Here is a 21233-nt window from a genome sequence, read left to right on the forward strand (position 1 = left end):
CCCTGGCCACCAGAATTCTGCTCTGATCCTTTTCTTCGTCATGGTTTGCCCCAAATGTCCTTCATGGGCAAGGACAAAAAACTTTCTACGCACACCAATGGGTGGAACATTCTTCTCTCCCCGGACTAACACTCCATTACCAACCAAGGACAATTCATGTAACACCTTAGCAAAAGGTCTCACTGACAAGGGCAAGGTACTCTCTCTGCGCGCCCCCTTGATCACTAACCCAATAACTCCTTTTAACACATCATCTTGTGACATAGCGACCCTCCACTCTTCTTCAGTGACTGCACCCAACGACCACTGTACAACATCACTAACACAGGCAACTGCCCCTTCGCTTTCACTCCTCCTCACAGCATCACTGTCAACTCTCTCCAAGTCCAAAGGTAATCGCAAAAGGCAGTCCGCCTGAACATTCTTCCACCCAGAAATAAACTCAATAGTGTAATTGTACTCTTGTAGTCTCACAGCCAGTCTCGCCAGCCTGACATAACTTTTCCCTGCACCGCCTGGTGGAAGTATTTTCATGAAAGGTTTGTGATCTGTCCTCAAAACCACCTAACTACCCCACACGTACATTCAAAAGTGCTCTATGCCCCATGCAGCTGCCAACGCCTCCCTTTCAATCACTGAATAGTGACGTTCGGTGGGAGTCAAAGTATGCGACGCAAACACCACTGTTCTTTCTCCTGCTGACTAAACCTGACCCAAGACCGCACCAACACCAGAGGCACTCGTGTCCACGGTGATTATCGACTTCCGTCTTACATCAAATGGAACCAAAATTTCTGCCTCACATATGTCCTTCTTTATATTGCAAAAACATTTTTCTTGAATTTCAGACCAACTAAACTTCACGCCCTTCCCCAGCAAAATCTTCATGTCTTCTGTTTTTTCAGCAAAGTTCTTTACAAATTTCGCATAGAACCCAATCAGAACCAAGAAAGACCTCAGCTGATCTCTGTCCTGAGGTGAGGGAGCCAATCTAATGGCCCTCAACAAGTCTTCCTTCGGTCTTATTCCATTAGCTGACAGCGTATGCCCCAAATATTCCATTTCTTCAGCAAGGAAGACACATTTCTCCTTCCTTAATGTTAGACCTGCCTCCAAAATTCTGTTAAGAACTTGTTTCAATGCCAAGTTGTGATTCTCCTCTGTGTCACCATACACGAATATCATCTTGGAAGTATATTACATTCGTCATACCCCAAAGCACCTCCGGCCTCACTCTCTGAAAGACACTTGCCGCTGAGCATTGACCAAACGACATTCTGGTAAATTGGAAAGTGCCTTCCATGGTGATGAATGCTGTCAATGGTTTTGAATCATTGTGCAACTTGATCTGATGGTAAGCATGTTTTAGGTCCAATTTTGTGAAGAACTTAGCGCCCTTTAGCAACGACACCAGCTCATTGATATTGGGAAGGGGAAAGTTATCGGCTATAACACTCTGATTAAAGCTCCTTAAGTCGACACAAAACCTAAGCTTACCATCAGCTTTTCATGTAATAACTACTGGTAAAATCCAATTTGACACTTCTACGGGTTCTATAACCTCACTCGCCAACATTTCATCCAACAATTTCTTCACATCCTCTCTAATCATTATGGGTATCCTTCTCACTTTGTCCTGTCCTGGTACAACATTTTCTTTAAGTTCAATCTTATGCAGATAACCCTTCAACTGTCCCATTTCATTTCGAAACACCCCTTCAGCGCCCTTAACAATATCTTCCAACTTCAAGTTGTCCACAACCATGACCTGGTTGTGTGCATGAGGGTTAATCACAATATGGAGATCATACTGATGTACCCACCCTAGTATATATAGCGGGACCAGATACACTTTCCCAGTGATGTTCCTTCCACCAAAAGTGATTTGAGAGTCTATGTAAACCAGATTATCCAGTATTAGGGTATCTTTCACAGATTCACATGCCTGATTCATTCCCTGTCGTCAGGATGGTAGTCCCCGGTACATAAATAAAGTAATGTCCCATTTGACATACAGAGTAATAGGCCAAAGGCCTCACATTAGTAACATATCCTGGTCCTTTTGTTATAAGGACCAAACTCTAGAGAGCAACCAATCAGCCGCCACCACCCTCTGGAAACCTTCCTGGAAGGAGCTCTAGTCCCTCAGATTTTCTACCGCACGTCGTGCTAAGGGAGTCTCCACTGAGCTCTGCTCAGGTTCTTTCAATATCTTTGGATTTAAGGTATTTTCTTCGGATATTTCTCTATCTGAGTGGAGTCTTTACTGTCTTCATGTCGGATACCCCTAAAAAAGGCCTTTTTAGGCCCTGTGAGACTTGCAAAAAGAAGAGATTGCACATCGATGACCAACACAAGAACTGCCTTTACTGTCTTTATCCAGATCATTCTCCTAAGGACTGTAAGGTATGTTGGACTTTTTCTACGAAAACTTTAAAAGATCGTGAGGGAAGGCTTTTGACTTGGCTGCAGAGTCTTAAGGACAAAGAAGACCCCTTGTCCTCTGAGGGGAGTGAAACATCATCAAAATCTTCTTCAAAAACTCCTCAGAAAAGGCCCAGAGAAGTTTCTCCTGGTCCTTCTATGCAGCAACCTCAAAAGAAGACGCAAAAACAGTCTTCAGAGGCTCCAAAGCTTAAAGATTTGCCTGCAAAAGAGTCTTCTCCCCTTCCAGGGTCGAAGAAGCCAGCTCCAGACCCTCTAACTCCTCCGCCGAGAGTGAAGCACACTTTCAAAAAGCCTTCCTCAGCCCCGTTGACGACCACCTCGTCGACGATGGCATTGACGACGACGAAATCTCCACAGATTGCCATTGGAGTGACTTCGTCGACAACGACGAGTTCAACGTTATCAGTCTCGTCGGCGTTTCTTTCGTCGACGACCATGACGTTTTCGTCGACAGCACGTATCCCTTTGACGTCGACAATCAAGAAATCGATGATGACGACCGCGTCGACGACTCGCTCGATGACGAGTGCATTGTCGTCGATGATGGATATACCGTCGACGCCCATCCCGTCGACGACTGCTTAGACGACGACAAGGTCCCTCGTCGATGGCAGCATCTGTTACAATCGACGTCTATACCGACGACGGCCTCGTCGACAACGCCTACGTCAGGGCTAAAAAGTGGAAATTTTCATCATACAATTACGAAACGGAGGCTGTCGCCTTCTCTTACGTCACCCAGTAGGGTTCAGCCTTTGCCACCCTCGCACCTGTTGGATGAGGAGGAGGATTCGGATGACCGCATGTTTAGGGCTGCAAGAAGTCCCTCCAAACTTAATGTTAAGTATCAGGAAGATTCTGATTATGACGATCAGAACATGGATGAGCAGGACTATTATCATTAGGACACTCATCAGCAACAACCGCATATAGTTTGTCTTTCTTCAGCTTTGGTCTCTGACCTGCAATTTATGATCTCTGACTACGAAAAGAGGTTTCCTACCTCTGTGCCGTCTCCTGCTCCAGCGTTCTCACCGCCACAGAGGGTGCACGTCCCACCTCCACCACCGCCACCACCTCCACCTCCTATTCCTGTTGAGGTGCTGGTGCCACCCCTTCCATCTACGGACGATGAGGATGACGGACAGGAAGAGGGGGAGCTTCAAGATACGCAGCCACACCATGATGAATGGGACGACTACGTTATCCCTCTTTCCGCATCGCCTTTACCTCCTCAGGCGGACTCTCCCCCAGAGGATATAGGAGGTTTCCATAATCTCCTGGAGAGAGCCGCCCAACGATTCAAACTACCAATGCCGTCTCACCAACAAGACTGTTTCCTTTACGATTTCAAGGAACCTTTTAAAAAGTCTGTTAGGTTTATGCCCATCATAGACTACATTTGGGATCAAGGCATCAAGATCATGCAAAATCCCTCTACAGTTCCTCCAGTTCTGCCACGATTGGACAAGAAATACAGGGCTCCAGATGACGCTCCAGCCTGTCTCACTGGGCATCCAAAGCCTGATTCAGTAATTACTCGGGCAGCGCAACGCAGATCACAAAACCCTTCTGCCCCACTTTCAACTCCTCCGGATAAAGAGGGCAGGCGCTTAGACAATATGGGGAAACGGTTTTCCTCTATGTCAGCGCTTACAGTACGAGCGTCCAACTCACTGGCACTATTAGGACGCTACAACAGACAAATGTGGTCAGATATTGCACCATATTTGGAGTCCTTGCCGCAAGACTCTAAAGACGAAGTAAAAAAGCTGCTTCTGGAAGGCGAAAGGTCGGCTTCTGAAACTAGACTGTGCTATGGAAATCGCATCAACTGGTTTCCACCAACTGGCTGGGGCGGCAGTTCTGCGGCGCGAGGGGTGGCTTAAGGCAACATCATTCCGACCTGAAATTCAAACCAAAATCCTTGATATGCCTTATGACAGACAACTCCTTTTTGGTACCCATATTGATGAGGCCCTCCAAGGTATTAAAAAAGACACAGATACGGCCAGAGCCCTGGGTACCCTTCAGTATAAGAACACCAATTTTCGTGGCTCAAGGGGTAGAGGACAATACTCTACTAGAGGAGGCTAACAACAATATAGGTCTTCATATTCCTCCTCTTACCAATACAGGCCAGAGTTTCAGCAGAGGCAGCAAGCACGGACTTCATACAAGTCTTCTTTTTGCGGACAAGCAGGACGGCAGAAGGATTCCGCGCAACGTCAATGACTTCTCTCTACCGCCAGTCTCTGTTTCCTTTCCACCTTCCAGAGCGGGAGGAAAAATTTCCCATTATCTTTACAATTGGAGTCAAATCACGATGGATCGTTGGGTTCTTCAACTGTTGCAGTTAGGACATTCCCTGGAATTCGTCCAAACCCCACCGCCGACGCCCCCTCAACTTATGAATCACAAGCATCTGCACCTCTTATTCATGGAAATATCAGCGATGCTCCGGAAGGGTGCTATAGAACGGGTACCTGTCCATCAAAGAGGACAAGGTTTTCACTCCCGGTTCTTCTTGGTGCGAATAAAGGAAAAGAAATGAAACCAAACCTAGATTTGAGAAGTCTAAACAAATACTTGAAGAAACAATCATTTCGCATGGTCACTATCCAAGAAGCCCTACAACTTCTCAATGCAAACGACTACATGGCATCCTTGGACCTCCAGGATGCCTACTTTGATATTCCTGTCCACAGAAGGCACAAAAAGTTTCTGAGGTTCGCTGTAGAGGGCAGACATTACCAATTCCGGGTCATGCCTTTCGGGCTTAAGTCAGCCCCACGCATGTTCACCAAATGCCTTTCGCCAGTGGCTGCATTTCTCCAGCAACAGCATCACCAAATTTTTTCATATCTCGATCACTGGCTCGTCAAAGCACCCTTTCTCGACCGCGCAAGAAGGTCTTCCAAAGCCTGTCTACGGCTTTTCAGAAGATTGGGTCTTACCCTCAATCCGGACAAGTCAGTTTTACAGCCTTCTCAGCGGATAACATTTCTGGGAGCTGTCCTAGATACGGTCCTGAAAAAAGCTTACCCATCGCAGGAGCGGCAACAAAGACTCCTACGATTGGCAGAACGCGTGCGCACAAGAAAGTCTCTTTCAATCAATCAATCATTTGTAAAGCGCACTACATACCCGCAAGGGTCTCAAGGCGCTCGGGGGCGGGGGGCGCTACTGATCGAACAGCCAGGTCTTGAGTATCCTCCTGAAGGTCAGCAGGTCTTGGGTCTGTCGTAGGCTCAGTGGGAGGGTGTTCCATGTCTTGGCGGCGAGGTGGGAGAAGGATCTCCCGCCGGTGGTTTTCCGGATGTGCGGGACGGTGGCGAGTGAGAGGTCGGCGGAGCGTAGCTGGCGGTTGGGGATGTTGAAGGAGAGCCGTCTGTTGAGGTAGGCTGGACCGGTCTTTTGGAGTGCTCTGTGTACGTGGATGAGGAGCTTGAAGGATATCCTCTTGTTGACGGGGAGTCAGTGCAGGTTTCTCAAGTGGGGGGTGATGTGGCCGTGTCGTGGTACGTCGAGGATCAGTCGGGCCAAGGCGTTTTGGGTGCGCTGTAGTCGTTTGATGAGCTTTGCCGGGGCTCCCGCATAGAGGGTGTTTCCGTAGTTGAGTCTGCTGCTGACGAGGGCCTGGGTGACTGTCTTTCTTGTATCTGTCGGGATCCATCTGTAGATCTTGCGGAGCATTCGGAGTGTGTTGAAGCAGGAGGAGGAGACGGCGTTGACTTGCTTGGTCATTGAGAGCGTTGAATCGAGGATGATTCCCAGGTTGCGTGCGTGGTCAGTGGGTGTCGGGACTGCCCCCGGTGCCGTCGGCCACCAGGAGTCGTCCCAGGCTGAGGGGTTGGAGCCAAGGTTGAGGACCTCCGTCTTGTCCGAGGTCAGCTTCAGGCGGTTGATCTTCATCCAGTCGGCGACGGCCTTCATTCCTTCGTGGAGGTTGACTTTGGTGGTGATGGGGTCCTTGGTGAGGGAGAGGATCAGTTGAGTGTCGTCTGCGTAGGAGATTATGTTGAGGTCGTGCTGTCGGACGACGTGTGCAAGCGGGGCTATGTATATGTTGAACAGTGTCGGGCTGAGGGAGGATCCCTGGGGCACGCCGCGGATGATCTCGGAGGCTTTGGAACGGAATGGGGGGAGACGGACTCTCTGGGTTCAGCCGGAGAGGAAGGAGGTGGTCCATTCCAGAGCCTTGTCTCGGATCCCTGCGGCGTGGAGGCGTGCGCGTAGTGTGCGGTGGCAGACGGTGTCGAAGGCGGCGGAGAGGTCTAGGAGGATGAGAATCAATAAGATTTAATTAAAACATCTTCAAAATAGTTGTTAAATGTTCTGGGATGTGTTCCTGATGGAAAGTACATAATTCATCATTTTATAAATTGCTTATTTCTTTCAAACAAGAACAGATGATCCATGAGATGTCAAAAATTAGTAGTATAGTTCACTCGCTATACATCACAAATTGTATTGTACGTACAATGCAGAACGTATGGTTACCTCAATGAGTATTTTTATCAATATTTCGAAGTCTGATGTGGGTCAGAAGTAAGAACTGTAGCTATGTCTGGTATTCCTTTAGCACTTACAGGGAATAGCTGTCCTTTTTCAGATATCCAGAGTGTGTGTTCTGCAAAAGCTATCAATGTTGCACCCAGTGATGGTGTGTTGAGGAGTGTTTGACTGAGAGTGTGATCGCCTTTGAATTTGGCAGCTGTGCTACTGTGATGTATAACAGAGACTAATTTGTCTGAAAGGAGAAGAGATAGAACAGATATTAATAAGAAAGGAAGGAGGAGAGGTTAGGGATTGGGGACAGAGCAGCAAGACCGCAGTGGTGGCGCTCAGCAGATAGTGCTCTGTTAGTGACAGTGAGTTGTTGAGTTGTCCAAGCAGGATTGAAGTAGATGAGGAGATGATGGGCCTGTAGGGTGAGTGTGGTCTATTACCTAGTAATCAGAAGGACACTCACAGACTTTTACTTGGAAAGTATAGGTTCTTTATTAAAGAACTGCAGTCGATATACTGGGGAAATGTCCAAAACAAACTGAACGCAGCACTTCGTTTCCTTCCTTTGTCTCCAGGGACTTCTTGAACTGTGCTCTCTCTATGGATCACCGCTGTCTTGCAGCTTTTATCACCCCTCAGGACATGGCATAGTGGCCCTCACACATAAGCATAGAACATTAAATCCGCAAGCGTTATAGGGTCAGGTGCCTTTTAATGCTCTGTATAACATGAGTGCCTTTTTGAAAATAGAATATTGTAGACAATCCATATGTACTTCGTGTGAAATTACAGTTTTTTTTGCACTTTTAAACTCCGTCAGTATGGTTTTTACACCGAGGACCAGGAACAAATCTATTAGTAGCAGATATTTTTGTTTAAAGGAGGAATGGGTGTTACTGCAAACATGCCTAATGCTACCATAGTATAGCTTCATTCCAGACTCATTTGTTTAATTAGAGTCTGTATCTCATTCCAGCATGGTTTACCATGTCTGCAGTTGTAAAATTTGGGTTTAGGTCCTCCCTCTCTTTCCCACAGTTCCAACATGTGTTAGAGTCTGAAAGACCCAGCTTATGGAGTTTGTCCAATAGGCCTTGTGGATCATCCAGAGTCTAGCTAGGGCTATGGCTTGGGCGATTTTAGCTACACATGCTTGATGAGTTATATATGTGAGTCCAGTTAGCAGGAAGTATGGTTGATGGCTGGATTCTACTTGACGGGATTCTCATTTGTACAATATATATCTCTCTCTCTAATGAGGTTTTGAGTGGTGCTAGGATTTTGTAGACTTCAGATGCTACATGCCCTCTTTTTGTGGCTTTGCTTAGTAAGTTCAGTAAATGTGGCATTTGTGTTCTCTCTTACTGATATAAGGCGACTTTTCCGTTTGAGAAAATTGCAAAACGTCCAGGTTGAATACTTTGTGTCATTGTTGAAGTTCAGCAAAAGTAGTAGGGTTGCCATACTTATTAAGACCTTCCAAAAGGGTGTTTTCCATATATTGTGATTGCAAAGAAAGATCTGAAAATTTTTTGTTCCACCTTCCTGTCTAGTTTTTTCAATCCTTCTACTGTGCTTTTTATTATGTTGTGAGGGCGGTTCTTCTTAATATGTTTGATTATCAAGATGGCACTGAGTGTCAGAGCAAATATTAGATATTTTTCAAAAGATGCGTCTTTCTTCTCCTCCACCCACTGTCACAGTGCAAGCCTCAGGCAGCCCTTCAGTGCTGGAAACAAGCCCTCCAAGTGGATTTCCGGTGCCTTTCTGCGCTGTACCAGACCTCACAACTTTATCATCAGCTGGGAAAGACGGATGCTGAACTGCAAGCTCTGCGGCTGCTCTATGAGGTGAGGACTTTCTCACCATTTGTTCCAAACTTCCTTCAGTCTTCTCTTGCTAGAAACAAATAGCATTAAAGTATTGTATAATACTAGCAATGCCACCAGTGATGAGCACTACAATGTCTGATGCCCTAAACTCTATGCTAAACGTCTTTATAATGGCGAGGTCAGAAATACACTTGATATTACAGGGTTATAACTGGTATCGTAGTCGGTGGGGCTGAGGGGGTCGAGGGGCTTGGCGTGCGGCTAGACACGACACAATTACGCCGCCTTTCTCTTTAGACCCGCTTAAGGCCCCTCAAAATCCCTCATGAAAGCCGGGTGAGCCATGTGGCGCCAGGAGTATACACTGCGGGGGAGGAAAGAAGCATACTTCCGCTTGTGGCTCTGTTTGCTGATTGTTGCTGTTTGTTGCCAAGTTCTGCAGCTGATTTATTACAGAGCCAAATTGGGGCTGATATATTTTGAACATTAAACTCTCACATGTTACACTAAACCACCCAAATCCTCAAGCCTCTTAACTGCTACTGGGGTTGCTGGAGGCAGTTGGGGTTGGACGAGATACAGTGAGTACCTGTACCTGAGTAGATCTTCAGAGGCCAGCTGTAAGACTTGATCTGCGGGAGGGGGCTCGGAGCACCTGAGCATCTAAGCGAAAGCACCTAAGTGAAAGAGCCTCAGGAGAGTGGACAGAGTGGGCTAAACATGGGAGGCACACTAGGTGTGTGCAGAGTGAGGCTTCTCTCGGTGCACGGAAGCAGCCAGCGAAGAGGTTGGTGCGGCTTATGCTCAAGGGAGGTCCGGCTTATGCTCAAGGGGGTCCGGCTTCCCTGCACTCCCTACCTGACTTTCGCTAAGCAGTTACCAAACCATAGCCGCATATAACAGCCGTACAAGCCAACTGTTACCTAGGATTTGTTAAGCGGTTTGCCACCTGCAGCTTCCCTGCATTTCTGCCTCTCACTGCTGGGGTGGGACTACGTCCCCCAGGCAACACCGGATCCAGGATGGGCCCACAGACTTTTGCCAGTTCTATAAGCGCATCTAGCTTCCCGCTGCGCATAGACCGGAGGAGGCCGGTGCTGGGTCACCACCTGTGGCTCCATCTTTTTAAGGTAGGTGATCCCTCTTAGATTTTCAACTACCCCCCAATAAGAGCAACATTTTACCTAGTGTTGATTATAAAGCTTTCCTATAAAGGATGGGGAAAAGATTACCAGCAGGGGTAGGTCTCGTCCAATATCCCCGCTAAGAAATTTACGTCTATTGATCACATGCTAGAGACGGTAATCAGTGTAGTTACTTCTGAGATCACTCTCTCAGAAAGGAGACTATCCTTAAATCAGGGTTCCCCTGTTTTGCTCCCCTCTCCACTGCCGACGCTTCTCAAGAACCAGAACCAGTGTCCTCTCCACCTCAAGATCTCTCACATAAATTTAGCTTCCCTTTAGGACTGCCTCGTCAGTTCCTTTCAAGAAAACTCTGCACGGTAGATGGCAGTCCATCACCCCTGGTCGTTAATCCAAAAGGGTAACTCGTATGAAATAACCTAGGAAAAGAACAAAGATCTCCGTCCCATCTCCCATAATCTCACCAGCTTTATCAATATATAAATCCTCACAGTGTAGTGATCTGTTCTATTGTCAATCATCTCAAATGATGAGTGAGGCAGCCTTGGAGTTCACTCCTAACTTTATGTCCAAGATAATGGAGTCCTGTATAGGCTAATTTAAAGATATTCTAAAAACTGAACTAGGTCCACTAGAGGCCCGACTTGATAAACTGGACACAAAGATAAAGGCTGTCAATCTTTCACCACCTGCAGCCGAAGGAACCAGCATCTTCCTGTCGACTTGTCCCCCTGTGCAAGAGACATGGGTACATCTTAAACCACTCCCTGTTCTGCCATCTATTTGCCCGCTTAAAACCCCAACTGGTGAAGATCGACCAGATATTTCGGAACGCTATCATCAAAACAAATCTGGGACCCGGCAGTCAGAAAGTAGAAATCTAAACCCAATCAATATGTTAATGCAGGTATACCTACTACAAGATATCACCAACTTTGCCCGGAGTGTACCCCCTATCTGATTGGTCTCAAGGATGTTCCGGGAATGCCCTCTGGCACAACAGAAGATTATGTGGCGCTGAAAAACCAGACTGCATTGGATAAAAATGACATGAGATGTCATCAGGACACAGCCCAAGATATCATCTCAGTAAGAAGAGCCCCATGGCTTGACATCATCCAAAGACTGTGTAAGGGACTGCATATTAGTAAATTTCAAGGCCCCTGCGCTTGTAGATGGCTTCCAAGGCGCTTGAGCATCCTGTCACCATTACCAGGAAAAATAAGGCACTCCCATTGGGCTACTTCTACAGACCCCTATATTTCCCCTCGACCTCTAACAGGGCTTGTGCATTTCCGTGATGGAACCCTTGTCTTATCTGCTCAGACAACCTTCAATATACCAACAAACAATCCTTTTGGACCATTACCAACCCTGTATGCACAAAACTGACGGATGTTGAACAAGACACCTGCTGGTATAAGATCACTATCAAAAACGGGGGCCAATGGAGACAACACAGTCCCATTCTCCTTAGTGGTCTATGTAGCACAACAAAGGGGAGTCCTAACCATCTGCCTTTGATGACTAATTTGCAACCGCAAAACTCATCGGGAAACAGTAGCCACAGTATGGCGAGATGCGGCAGTGTGGCGTGAGCTCAGGTCAGGTATGGGCACAGGAGAAGGCAAGCCGTCCAATCAATCTTGGCCCCAGTCAACTCTGAGGCTCGTAGCTTGGGGCCATGCAATCTTGACCCACTCGTCCTGTTGTTTGAGTAATCCAGGGCCAAAGTGGGCTCATGGGCTGTGGATTTTCATAGCTTTGGTTCTATTTTTTTTTTTATTGAATCCGAAAGCTCAACCTGCCCTGACCATGACGAATACTCTGTCAGTGAATGTAACAAATCTGCCACCCATGAATATGAATGCCAGTTTTTTCCTTTATTTGTATAGCAGTAGTGGACTAGAAACCTCTCATGAGAAGTCGCTTAAATTCCCTTGTTCTTGACCGTCAAACAGATTTTTCTGTAGTTGCCGCGGAATACTTTAAAACTTTAGTCGAGCCTCCTAAAGGTGGATTCACAAAGATTTAGGGAAATTTTGAAACATTAAAGACAAAGTGCAAGGCTCCATCCACCCTTTACAAAGCTGTTACAGAGCCTATCTAGTGGTTTGAGATAATTCAGCATCTATTAATCTAGGCTTCCTGGAGACACAAAATCCCAGCAGTGGACACCTCTTCCTTAATTTGCCTCTAGACAGATCGTCTGAGTGACTGTGTCTGCAGCCTTGCAAGGTCTTCTCTTCAGTCAGGAATGGCCTGTTTATTACAGTGCAGCTGTGTGTCTCATTACAAGATGCATGCCTTTACCGTGACTCTACTACAACCGGAGGCCACTACTTAAGTCATTATTCGTTGTCACCGCAACTGTGCCGAATAAGGTATGTTGATGGGTAAGGATTAGTACTGTTGAGGTTAGTTAATTAATTTAACAATGTAATTTGGGATTAGTTTTACTTAAAGTTTACTCATTTATTTAATTTTAATCTGGTTAGCACAATGGTAATGTTAAGGCCACTCTAGACCTATATTTAAAATGTATTTAGAGTTAAGGTTAACAGATAACGTATTTAAAATGATTTGAATTAGTTTAAGAGTTGGGTTTAGGCTGAGGGTATTTTAGTAGAATAAAAATGAGTGGTAGGGTTAGCATATGGGTTAGGATACGGTCATTTCTTAATTCTAAATTGATTTAATTGTATTTAGGGTTACATTAAGGCTAAGCATTTAATTGCAAACAGTTGTATGAAATTGCATTAAATCAATGTTATTTTATTTATGTTAAATGATCTGATAAAGGTTCAAGGCTGAACTTGCCATATGAGACACAGGAAAAATTGCCAGTCGGCTGAGTTTCGATGAACAGATTTAGGGGTGGATGGACCGAGGGATCATCAGCTATCACCCTTAGCAGCTGTGATTGTTATGTACATTTCTGAGAGAAATATATAAAACAGACACATAAATGCTCACTTCTGCACTTACTGTACAATGTGTGGCTGGTAAGGACATGTTTTCCAAGGATGCTTTTAGCTCTCAGTTGACTGCTGCCAAGGTTACTAAGAAAAATGTATTTATTTAATTAATTTAATTTTCAGTTCAGCATTCTGTATAGGTTAACTTAAATAAGCTTTCATATTATGTGCTTAAACGTAATTTAAATTAGGGGTAGGCATAACTCGGGTAATTTTACTTTGCAGAATTCCGTGGAGTTACAAAAAAACTCTTGAGATTCCGTAGAGCTCCATCAATGGGCGGAAATAAGCACAATGCGCTACTCGTGCTGTGATTTAGCACAGGGAGCGCGTTCCTCGCACACAAATGTGCATGAATAACACCCTGCGGCTTGCCAGGGGGTGCAGCTTCTTGCGTTGATTTTGCTGCTGCTCGAGTAGATTTTCTACTCAATCGGCACCCTTCTGACCTCGAACGGTTGCAACCGCCTGCATTGGAAAAATCGTGCCCAATGTCCTCCGAGCTACCGAAAATCGCAATAGGGGACGGTTTGGCGCACAAGTGAGAAGAAATTGCACCACATGATTGGAACTGAATATTTTGCCCACCCATAATTTAAATTAAGGTTACCATCTGCCCCGTGACCTTCATTAGGCCCTCTTCTGCCACTGCCCATTGTTCCGTAGTTTTAAACCAAATGTTTGTTAGGGCACCTCTTGGGCGCAGCCTTTGAACTGCAATACATTATCTTTGCCAGTATTGCTACTAAAGCCACAAATCTATGTTACATTTTGCCTTTTTTTACTTTTCAACAAATATTGTTTTACTTCCTTACCTGGTATTCTCCCCTGTTAAAGGGCGTAATTTAGCAAACGCTTTCCTAAATAAACATAGTGCTTGAGAGCAGGACCGCGTAATGTTTCAGCTTATTCCCACCTGATTCACCATCCACTTCTGCCCAGGTACATGCTGTCACCTCCTAATCAGTTCCTCAATTAAATCTGCATGTGTCCTTTCTAACAAACTATATTTCACAGTTTGTCTCCTCCCTCGTCAACCAGGCGAAACGTTGTACCTGTGTAGCCATGTCATACAATTCAAGCCAGGTCACCCCAGTCCTCCTCTGTCCCAGGTAGGTTTCACCATTTCTGGTGTAATCCTGGTCCCTTCCTTGTCCAAATCAACAAGACTAGAAGCTGAACCATTGCCCTGAATAGCTGTTTCCTCTTTCTACCTGCCACCTGTTAGACTCTATGTTGCTAGTTTTTACCAGAGCCATCAGTTCCACACACTTTCTGCTCATTTCATCCCAGAAAACGGGGCACATCTCCTGTGTATTTCAGTACCTGCTGCATGTATGACCTTCTGACATTTGAGAGCCTTTTAGAATGGACCCCATGGAGGGGGTAAGATAGACCTCTCTGTAGTCACACACATCACTAATCGCATGCTTTTTCTAGGAGCCCCATCAGCTGCCCTGATCCTCCAGCTTCTTTCTTGAGGTCTGCCCAGGGCCGGCTTTAGGGCAGTGCGACTGGTGCGGCCGCACTGGGCGCTGACCTGTGGAGGGGGCGCCAAACTCAAGGGGGATCTGTGTTTAACAATAACTTAGGATAGGAGAGATAAGGGGCACTTAAGCCCAGTGGTAGTGAGAGAACGCGAGGAGGTGGTCTGGGGGCGCCAAAAATGATTCTCGCACCGGGCGCCACCAGCACTAAAGCCGGCCCTGCCATCCACTTTCCTCTTGGGTGCATCACATTATTCGTTTCGTGTCACCGTGGCACTCTTCCGGTGCTTCTTTCAAAGGCCACTCTGCCCACAGGTGGCTTCCAATGGGGACACTCTTTCAGCAGCATGCCAAAATAGCATAGCCCACACTACGCTCCGTGCCTACGCTGGCAGAGCCGCTACCCTTATTCTCAGGCTCTTGTCAGCTCAATGGTTTCACTGTGTATATTTAATGCCACCTCTCTGCACCCACCAGCATGTCCTGTCATTTCAGCTGTAGAACAGATTTTCACATTAGTTCCTCACAGGATTATAAAGGACTGTACATGGGATATCAGCAGCTACCGTAGGAAATGTCCATTCTGCCTCTTGTCAGGCCATGTGCCCATTTATGTTATTGCATTTGATTCTGTTTAGTGGCAGCACTATTTTAGGGTGGGTGTATGATCAGCGTTTATGTAAATGTAAGTGTTACATAGTGGGGTAGAGGTAGTGGAAAATTGCATTATACACTTATCTTATCAAAGTAGTGTTTCTCATTTCAGTGGTAGATCGAGGTAGTGAGCCTTAAAGTAGTAACACACTTCTTGTTACAATCCTCTTGTGTTGAAGGTGGTACTGTATTGACTAAATATCTGCCTGACCCCGGGCAGTATACCTGCACCAAGTTGGCCTCAGACAGACTGGAGTCTTGGACCTTTCATCGGCGTGGCTGGGCAGTGACCCTACAGGGACATGCTTGTCTGCCGGCTCTCCTCGCTGGACAGGAGCCGCAATGCCCTCCCGCCTGGCAGATGCTGCTGTGACTCTCTGTCCCTTGGCGGGCACCACATGCAGGAAGTCAGACACTGGATGCTGATTAAAGCCAAAACACCTTGTATGAAAATGATTTTCCACTCAAAATGCGAATAGAAAGGACAAATGGTTCATTGCTCAGTGAGTGAACTGCCTGACTGACTCAAATGAATGAAAATTGATGTTAAATTTAGTGACAATACCCCTGATGGAGGCCTAGTACAGCAAGTAACTGTTCCTTCTGGGTATAACCAGACAGACTACAAGTCCCACATTCACAATACCAGTTAATGTTCCTATTTATCAGACCAAATTAAAACACTCATCCCCTTTCATTTTCTTTTAAGGCTTTAGATGATTCCAAGCAACATACAAGTTCTCTTGGCCACGTCTCCCTTCTCCGAACAGAGTATCTGGTCCAGATCCCACGCGCAGTCACTATTTTCTGCGATCATAACCAGTTGGAAGTGAAGTATCTGATAGCAAGGAGATATCTCCAGGATGGAAGGTAAATCTCTTCTCCATTGCCCTTTCTTATGCTTTGCCTTTATTAATGAAGTATGTACGTTGTGTTGCTCTCCGGTGTTGATGTTGGAAGCTTTGAATATGTGCTGTGATCTCACCTTACACAAGGTCGGTTTTGTAATCGTAGCATTCTTCGTTACTATGCAAATGTGCCAGATTTGAGAACTGGATGACCGCTGGGTGCTTGGGGTCTCCTTCCCTGTGAAGAGACACAACAACATGAGCTGGCTGACCATCAACTCTCCCGGTACCCACAAGTAAAACACGCCCTTGTAGGAAATAATAATAAATTGCAGGAGGGTGCCGAAGAGATCAGAATACCGGCTACTAGTGTCCCCATTGCGCAAACATGCCATCTCAAATATTTATAGGACTCTAATAAGCAACAGTCTGTCGTCTTTGGCAATACTAAAAGACAGATGGGAGCGAGATCTAGGGGTCCTAGCAGATGAGGACTGGAGGGACACGTGTTTAGAAGCAATGGCAATCGTGAATGAACATGGTCCCTGCCTAGTACAACTAAAAATACTGCATCAGCCATGTTTTACCCGGACTAGGCTCCTCCATGTGGGGGAACCGGAAAGTGACAGGTGCCTGCACAGATGTCAGACAGGGAGGCTACTCCACACCCTATTAGACTGCCCCGGTTACAAACGTGCTGGGCACAAGTGGGCTAGCGTATCTCGGTGGTCACATGGGTGCGCCTGGCCCTTGGCTCCCCTTTGGAATACACAGGGTATATGGGGCATCACAACCTGTGTAAATATACTCTGCTGTTCTTCAATGTGGCTCTCATGGTCGCCAGAAGAGACATTGTCCGGCTGTGACGGAGTGGGTAAATCCTGGAATTGACCCAATGGACAGCCAGAGTTGACGTTGGTATACGCAAGGGGAGTGCATTTTCTATAAAATGCCTGGAAGCCCACGGAAATTTGACAATATATGGGCCCATGGACCTATTTCCAGGGCATGATTTGACTTCTGATTGTGCAGAAGAACAACCATGGCCGCTGCTGGCGGTGAGCTGTTTTGCTGGAGTCCCAAAGGGATTGGCAGGGGTGTCCGACCCACGCGAGTCTAGTTTGAAACACCCAGCAATGCCTCTATACCGGTCTTAAAAGTTAGTGCTGGAAATGCTAAATAGTATTGTGGACTTGGATTGTCTCGAAATATTTGTTAAAAGTTGATACTTTATTTGTTTACATGGCAAATCTTAATAAAATTATTTTAATAAATAATGACCTTGCCCATGGTGGGTCTCTTGTCTTGTCTTTAGTCACTTGAAGACCCTAGGCTCAGATGAATGGAGGTAAAATGCATGGTTAACAATGTAATCTAAGTGGACATATATTCGAATTCAAGGCATAGGCAAGAGGGCGTTGCAGAAATGTTATCACCAGAAAGGGAGGGGAGTTTTGTGCTCTAGAGACTTGGCAACTTTTACGTCTCCCATGATTGCAAGAACCAAGAACTTTTTCCATAAAAACGAAATTGAGACATTAAACATTATTTTTTTTTTAATTAATTTTTTTATGGTTTAAATCTTTTATTGGTATTTCAAAAAATATACAATCAGGCTTCAACCCCAGCTAGATTTGAGCCCCGTGCTTAGTCTCTGAATGGCGGGTGGGACCCACCTTTCTCTTCCGTAGTCGGAATCGAGCGTGGACCAATCTGGGGAAGTCAACGTGATCCCTGTTAGCTATCGCGGAGCAAACTTTATATAAAAAAAAAAAAAAACCCTCCTATGCCCCAACCGTCACCCTCCCCCCCATTCCACGTCCATCTGTCCCCCTTCCCCCCGTGTCTCAGCCACTCTCCGGCCCTACCCCTCCGTCTGTACCTCGGGTAGCCGCAGCAGGCGCAGATAGCGAGGACAAGTGACCTCCCGGAACTCGGAGGACAACAATGCCAGAAAGGGCCTCCACAATTCCCCATATTTGGAACCCTCCCCGGCCAGCGTCAAGGTGAGTTTTTCCATACCAAGGACATGCCACAATCGGTAGAGCCAGCCTGTAACCGTTGGTATGGTGGGAGTGCGCCAATGAGTAAGTATATTCTGCGCCGCTGACCCCAATGCTATTGCAATCTGTCGTCCCCTGTGTGATTTGAGCGGATATGTCAAAGGGTTTGGGAGGCCCAACAGGGTGTACGCCGGGAAGCGTGGGATCGTGGTGTCAAAATGCTTGTCCACCTCGTCGAGCACCTGGGTCCAGTATGGCTGAACACTCTCACACTCCCAAAGCAGATGAGTCATGGTTCCTATCTGCCCACACCCCCTCCAGCCGTGTGCGTCTCTCTGCCCATCTATCGCATGTAAGCGCTCCGGAGTGTAATACCAATAGGTCGCAATCTTTGTGAGGGTGTCCGTGAGGCCCATGTGATACGCTGAGTGCCTGGCTCTGTAAGCTATTCCCCCCCCCCCCCCCACTGTGTCAAGTTCCGACCGAGCTCCCTTTCCCAGCGTGTCCGTCCTGTGTTGTACGTATGCGCAAATCGCAGTTGAAGCATTCAATCAATCAATCAATCATAGGCATTTATAAAGCGCACTACTCACCCGGAGGGTCTCAAGGCGCTAGGGGGGGGAGGGGGGGGGGTCCGCTACTGCTCGAACAACCAGGTCTTGAGCTTCTTCCTGAAGGAGAGGTGGTCTTGGGTCAGGCGTAGTTCGGTGGGGAGGGCGTTCCAAGTCTTGGCGGCCAGGTGGGAGAAGGATCTACCTCCTGTTGTCGCTCTGTGGATGCGGGGGACGGCTGCGAGGGCGAGACTGGTCGAGCGGAGGTGGCGTTTGGGAGCGTAGAAGTTGAGGCGGCTGTTGAGGTAGGTCGGGCCTTGGTTGTGTAGGGCTTTGTGTGCGTGGGTGAGGAGCCGGAAGGTGATTCTTTTGTTGATCGAGAGCCAGTGCAGGTCTCTCAGGTGTCTGGAGATGTGAGTTCGTCTGGGGACGTCGAGGATGAGTCTCGCCGAGGCGTTCTGGATCCGCTGGAGTCTCTTCTGGAGCTTGGCGGTGGTACCGGCGTAGAGGGCGTTGCCGTAGTCCAGTCGACTGGTGACGAGGGCCTGGGTGACTGTTTTCCTGGTCTCGGTGGGGATCCACCGGAAGATCTTACGTAGCATGCGCAGGATGTTGAAGCAGGACGAGGAGACGGCGTTGACTTGTCTGGTCATGGAGAGGGAGGAGTCCAGGATGAAGCCCAGGTTGCGTGCGTGGTCTGTCGGTTTGGGTGCGTTGCCCGGGGCGGGGGGCCACCAGGAGTCGTCCCAGGCGGAGGGTGAGGAGCCCAGGATGAGGACTTCCGTCTTGTCTGTGTTCAGTTTCAGGCGGCTGGTCGTCATCCACTCGGCCACGTTTTTCATCCCTTCGTGTAGGTTGGCTCTGGCGGTGGCGGGGTCGTTGGTCAGGGAGAGGATCAGCTGGGTGTCATCGGCGTAGGAGATGATGTTCAGGTTCTGTTGGCGTGCGATGGCCGCAAGGGGGCTCATGTAGACATTGAAGAGGGTGGGGCTGAGCGAGGAGCCCTGAGGGACGCCGCAGGAGACTTCCGTGGCTTCTGATCTGAACGGGGGCAGGCGGACTCTCTGTGTCCTTCCGGTGAGGAAGGAGATGATCCATTCCAGTGCCTTCTCCTTGATCCCGACGTTGCTGAGGCGCTGCACTAGGGTGCGGTGGCAGACAGTGTCGAATGCCGCGGAGAGGTCCAGGAGGATGAGGGCCGCTGTTTCTCCGTTGTCCAGCAGGGTTCGGATGTCGTCTGTGGCAGCGATGAGGGCGGTCTCGGTGCTGTGGTTGGCCCGGAAGCCTGACTGGGAAGGGTCGAGGGAACCAGTCGTCTCGAGGAAGGCTGCCAGTTGCTTGTTGATGGTCTTCTCGATGACTTTGGCTGGAAACGGGAGAAGCGAGATGGGGCGGTAGTTCTTGAGTTCGGTGGGGTCCGCCGTTGGTTTCTTTAGTAGAGCGCTGAGTTCGGCGTGCTTCCAGCTCTCAGGGAAGGTGGCGGTGTTGAGGGAGGTGTTGATGATGTCCCGCAGGTGGGGTGCGATGACAGCGTCGGCCTTGTTGAAGATGTGGTGAGGGCAGGGGTCGGTTGGGGAACCGGAGTGGATGGAGTTCATCGTGCTGATGGTGTCTTCGAGGTTGATCGGTGTCCAGGCGTTGAGGGTGGTGGTGGGGGGCGTTGGTTTGGTCGTGGGGAGCGTTGGTTGTGTTCTGAAGCTGTTGTGTATGTCAGCGATCTTGTAGTGGAAGTAGGAGGCGAGGGAGTTGCAGAGGTCTTGCGATGGGGTGATGTCGTTGGTTCCGGCGTTAGGGTTGGAGAGCTCTCTGACGATGTTGAAGAGTTCCTTGCTGTTGTGTGCGTTGTTGTCCAACCGGTCCTTGAATGCTGTTTTCTTGGTGGTGTGGATCAGTTGATGGTGCCTTCGGGTGGCGAGCTTGAGGGTAGTCATGTTGTCCGGCGTTGGGTCTCTTCTCCATGCTTTCTCGAGGGCTCGGCAGTTCTTCTTGGAGCTCTTGAGTTCGTCGGTGAACCAAGGGGCCTTCTTGCTTCCGGGTCTGCTGGGTGGGGTCCTCAGAGGGGCGAGCTCGTCCGCGCAGGTGGAGATCCATTTCGTGAGGTTGTCGGCGGCTTGGCTGGGGTTCGGTGAGCTGGCGGGAGGGTGCTGGCTCAGGGATGCGGTGAGTTGTTCGGCTGTGATCTTGTTCCAGCTTCTTCGTGCGGCCTGTTGCTGGTGGTGGTGGACCGTGGTTCTTTTGAAGGTGAAGTGGATGCAGCTGTGGTCCGTCCAGTGGAGTCCAGTGGCGTGGCTGAAGGAGATGTCTTTGCTGGACGAGAAGATGGCGTCGAGTGTGTGTCCGGCGAGGTGGGTGGGGGTGGTCACCAGCTGCTTGAGTCCGAGGGTGGCGAGGTTGTCAAGCAGGGTGGTGGTGTTGCGGTCGTTGTTGTTCTCCAGGTGGAAGTTGATGTCCCCGAGGAGGATGTAGTCGGCCGAGGGGAGGGCGTGCGGGCTGATGAAGTCGGCGATGTCTTCGCTGAATTGAGTGCGTGGTCCCGGGGGTCGGTAGATCAGGGTGCCTCTGAGGGTGGTCTTGGGGTCGGTGTGGATCTGGAAGTGCAGGTGTTCGGCGGATGTCAGGGTGTTGTCGGCGTTGGTCGAGATACGGATGGTGTCTCTGTGGATGATGGCGATGCCTCCTCCAGTCTGGTTGTCGCGGTCTCTCCGGATGATCTTGTAGCCCTCTGGGACGGCGATGGCGATGTCGGGCGCTGAGGAGTCGTTCATCCAGGTTTCC

At 48.2% G+C, this 21233-nt stretch overlaps 1 protein-coding gene across 2 annotated transcripts in view; it reads left to right on the top strand.

Moving 5' to 3' along the window:
- The window catches only part of FANCG (FA complementation group G), a 249449-nt gene that overhangs the window by 112651 nt on the left and 115565 nt on the right, over positions 1–21233 (top strand). For both annotated transcript variants that reach the window (XM_085628171.1, XM_085628180.1), the window contains 2 exons: positions 8664–8810; positions 15766–15926. In XM_085628171.1, coding sequence (XP_085484297.1) covers positions 8664–8810; positions 15766–15926 — 308 coding nt within the window. The remainder of the gene's footprint in view (positions 1–8663; positions 8811–15765; positions 15927–21233) is intronic.

Source organism: Triturus cristatus, chromosome 2_1, assembly GCF_964204655.1.
Source record: "Triturus cristatus chromosome 2_1, aTriCri1.1, whole genome shotgun sequence".
Classification (NCBI taxonomy): Eukaryota; Metazoa; Chordata; class Amphibia; order Caudata; family Salamandridae; genus Triturus; species Triturus cristatus.